The sequence below is a fragment of the Prosopis cineraria genome, unplaced genomic scaffold (genome assembly GCF_029017545.1).
Source record: "Prosopis cineraria cultivar Desert tree isolate PC_DT_omini unplaced genomic scaffold, ASM2901754v1 PC3, whole genome shotgun sequence".
Classification (NCBI taxonomy): Eukaryota; Viridiplantae; Streptophyta; class Magnoliopsida; order Fabales; family Fabaceae; genus Prosopis; species Prosopis cineraria.
The window spans coordinates 43,082,594-43,086,598 of NW_026555334.1; the positions used below are offsets into that span (position 1 = coordinate 43,082,594).

Consider the following 4,005-nt stretch of genomic DNA (forward strand, 5'->3'; position numbering starts at 1 on the left):
AAAACATATTATCACAATCAACACGATCAAAGTTAGCAACAGCCAGCAGTTCGTGTTGATATTGATAAGCCAGAAAACTTTTCAGTTCTGAAACAAAATCATGTTATCATTAAGCTCGAGTTCTATCATCATTTCTCCATACATATATAAATATATTTGGAGGGGGACAGGTGTAGCAAGTAAAAGTGAAACTGGCGGAGACAAAGGAAATAGAAAAAGAGAACCAATTGGCGGGCAGATCGATATGCGTGAAGTTAAAAACTGAACATCGCCATTCAGTTAAACAGGAAATGCAAAGACATGACGAGACATGAAGGACTATCGACTTGACATTAATTAAACTGGTTTCAAATATACAAAAATAGCAAAAATAAGAAATGTGAAAGACGCAAAATATTAATCTCCACCATGTCCAAGATTGACAAAGAGATGATGGTATTGAAGTACATAGAAGTATATATGAATAATAACGACACATATTCCTTTTGTTGCTAGCAAAGGATACGAAGCCCAAGCTCCATGCACATTCACTCTCAGACTCTAAATAGTAAATACCATTTTGAGTACCCCCACGCGAACTAGCAGTCTACTACTACTGTTTGCCTCAAAAGCAGATTCATGATATCACAGATGATCTTTAACCCTTTTGCTTCTGCCAGAGGAAACATCATACAAAGACAAACAGTGCCTATGCCCAGAGACAGAGGCGGGGGGAGAGAGAGAGAGTGGGGAAAAGTACTGAAGAAGAAGATGGAATTAAGAGAGATAGAGCACAGAGGCAGAGTATTTGGTTGAATTAAACAAATTAATGGATTACTGATGAGTTGCACCTGGAGGTAGAAACACAGATGATTGCTGCTGCTGCTGCTGTGGAGGAGGAAGGCGCTTTCGCTTCTTCTTCTCATAGCTAATCCCTCTCGCTTTGGACTGCAGATCGCGAACCTCGCGCAGGTACAGCCTCACAGCCCGAGCTCCGAACGGGTTCGCTTCCGGCTTGCCTCCATTCTCTTCAAAAGCCGCTCGCAGCCGACCAATAAGCGCATCCAGACTGCCCCACGCTTGCCGAAGAGGGCACGGACATGGAGCCGGAGGGTTAGGGTGCCCGTAAAACGGACACATCGGTGTGTGCACTTTGGTCTTACCAAATTGGTCCAGGTACCTACCAACATACACACCAATTAGCCATGCCATCCAACACGCGATTATTAATTCCTCTAAAACTTCTAATGTATTAAAAAGGGGTCGTATCCACGAGGTGGTAATTATAGCGTATGTCGGCGTATAAAAGTATATTATATATCTACCTTAGAAATTCAAGTACGTGTGCACCGCTGCATCTGGAAAGTGAGAGTGGAGGGCGATGATTCCTGAGGTACTGACCGAAGGTATTCCAGTCGCGGCGCTTCTGGTTCTCGTAGCGGCTGCTGCTGCTGCTGGAGTTGGTGGAAGAGGTGGTGGCGCTGGCGGCGGCGGCGGCTTGTTTGTTTTCGGAGTGACAAGAAGCGTCCATAAATTGTTGGAGGGAGTCCATGGGAAACTTGAGGGCTTGGGTTTGGAGATCGAAGGTGGTGATGGAGGGATCGCCTTCTCGTCTCTTGGCTTCAATGAAGTTCATCTATCCGAGTAGTTGTTCCAGCCTTTAGGTTTCCTGATGAGTACACACTCACTATACCTCCAGATCGACAGAGAACTGGAGGGGGAGTGTGGGAATTGCAAATTAGTATTCATCTTAGAATATATGGCTATCTAACACTATGACCTCATAATTTGGGGCAACAATTCGTGAGAGCACCCAAGCTGATATACAGAGAGTGAAACCCACCCCCCCCCCAAAAAAAAAAAACACACACACACACACACTCTTTCAGGATTTACCGTTAAATGAAATCAACAACCTTGGGAAAAAGAGAGAGAAAAGAAACATGGGAAGAAAGTAAAGAGGAGATGAGTAATTGATTACATACAATTTGTCGAAGAAAGAGAGAGAGGTGGAGATATGGAGGAGCAGAAGAAGGGGAAGGAAAAGAAGATTAAGGAAGTGTGACGAGATTGATGGGATCAGAGTGAGTGGACTGCTCTCCTTTATTTTCTCTTTGCTGCATGACGAGGAAGCTCCTGAGGTTGAGGCAGCACACTTGCGTGGCTCTTTTGGTAGCTTTGATTTCTGAGATGGCCAATGGATTTGATTTTTTCCTTAAAAGGGTGGAGCAAACCCTCCACTCTCACTCCTCCATCCTTCTTATTATTCTTCCTCGGTTCCTCCTCCTGGTAGAGAGAGAAAGATAGGGGACGCTTAGGGCTTTTGTGGCAAGGTCGAGACTCGAGATAGGCCAGAACCAGAGAAAGTGCTATTTCTTTTTATTCTTAGTTATATTTCCCACTTGCTGTTATTTTTTCTTTTTGGTTTAAAATAGCATATTTTACTCTACTTGTTCTGGAGATAAAAACAAATATTTGATTTAAAGAGACATCAGCGTCATGGTTTTGTTTTTTCTTAAAAAATAGAAGAAAATGTGAGATCCAGATATATTTATGCGATTAGCATTTCCCGACGACAGAATAAAGGTTGGAGGGTAAAATTAAGGGAGTAACATGATCCTGCTTCTTGACCATGTAGTATTGAATGACAGTTCTTTTCTCACGGTCCAGAATGTCCCTGTTCGTTTTCCTTTTTTTTTTTTTCTCCCTCTTCTTTTCTCCCTTTAATGAAAAGATCATGCTTTATTTTCTCGAACGCCACTCTTGTTTATCTCCACACACCTCATCGAGAGAGAGAGAGATATATATATATATATATATATTATTGGATTTAGCGACCATTTTTAAGTTTACATATTAGCACGGTAATTTTTTGCCCAGCAAATTTCACATCACGACACTGTGTTCTGATCTTTTCCAGATCACTTTAAACAATGTATGTTTACTGTTCTTGACTCGAATGGAAGTACGTCAGATTATTATATTTGATGCATGGCTCAATACAGGCTCTTTGCTTGTAACCTGATATAATTACTTGCTAAAGGTAAAATTTTCTTGTCAAATTAATCATCGTTTATTTCGTACGTACATTTAATGATCGGACCAACAATTTCATAATGCCGTCCATAAAGCTATCAATTAACAGCAGCTCTCAAGAGCTCAAGACTTAAACAGGCTACCCTGATAAATCTAATCATGTGTCATAGTTCATTATGTAAGATCCGGTCCTAGCTTTTAGGGCAAAAGGCTGGCCTTGCAGGCATCGGTTCTTTTTTTAAATTTTTTTTAATTTAAAATTTTTAAAAATATGTGTATCATTATAAAACAATTATTATACGTTTGATTAAATATATAAAAATAAATTTAAATTAATTAATGCTGTAAAAAACATGTAAAACTTAAATATTAAGTAGCAACATTTAAATAAATACTAATAAAAATTAAATTTTACTAGCATCATCTGCAAAATCTTAATACTAGTGAAATCTAATTTTTATTGATATTTATTTTGTTAGATTTTTAGTTTTTTAGTTTTTTATTGTTTATATTCAAATTTTTAAAAAATAATAATAAAAAAACTTTTAAAGAGGCAGCTCAGCTCTTTTAAATTCAAATTATCATAAAAGGATTGGCTAAATGGCTCAATAATTGACAACTCTAGTCTCAATTCAATGAAAAAGACAAATTGAGCACTAATGTATTGGGGCGCAAGATAATTTTGAACTTTTGAGCATGATAAGCCTAAATTGATCATTGCAGTATCATGGACAAATTCCGGACAGCTTTTCGATTTCAAAATAGGATTAGAATGTCGAAGATATGAAGCTATTTTCACGCCGAAGGACAATACTCTGTATATGATATATATTATGTATCACTAACTATACTCAATATCATATAAATTTCTAGATATACATAGCTGTGCCTAACTGAATATACGAGGAGTATTTCAATTGGAAAAAAAAAAAAAAACTGTACCGTGTTATGAATTCGATTTTTTGTACGGCGGTTGCGTGACTATAAAGA

The 4,005-nt window shown here is 38.4% G+C and overlaps 1 protein-coding gene across 1 annotated transcript; it reads right to left on the reverse strand.

The window, feature by feature from the left end:
• Window positions 1-306: 306 nt before the first annotated feature.
• On the reverse strand, window positions 307-2,329 carry LOC129306545 (protein LIGHT-DEPENDENT SHORT HYPOCOTYLS 4-like). Its single transcript, XM_054947203.1, has 3 exons — window positions 1,965-2,329; window positions 1,305-1,690; window positions 307-1,159 (listed from the first exon to the last, which is right to left on the reverse strand). The coding sequence occupies exons 2-3, from the start codon at window positions 1,613-1,615 to the stop codon at window positions 814-816; spliced, it is 657 nt and encodes a 218-aa protein (XP_054803178.1). The 5' UTR covers window positions 1,616-1,690; window positions 1,965-2,329; the 3' UTR covers window positions 307-813.
• Window positions 2,330-4,005: the final 1,676 nt, after the last annotated feature.

Coding starts and splice junctions, on each gene's coding strand:
- LOC129306545 (XM_054947203.1), bottom strand. CDS start 1,615: ATGAACTTCATTGAAGCCAAGAGACGAGAAGGCGATCCCTCCATCACC. Junction 1,160..1,304: donor CACGTACTTGAATTTCTAAG/GTAGATATATAA, acceptor GTATGTTGGTAG/GTACCTGGACCAATTTGGTA.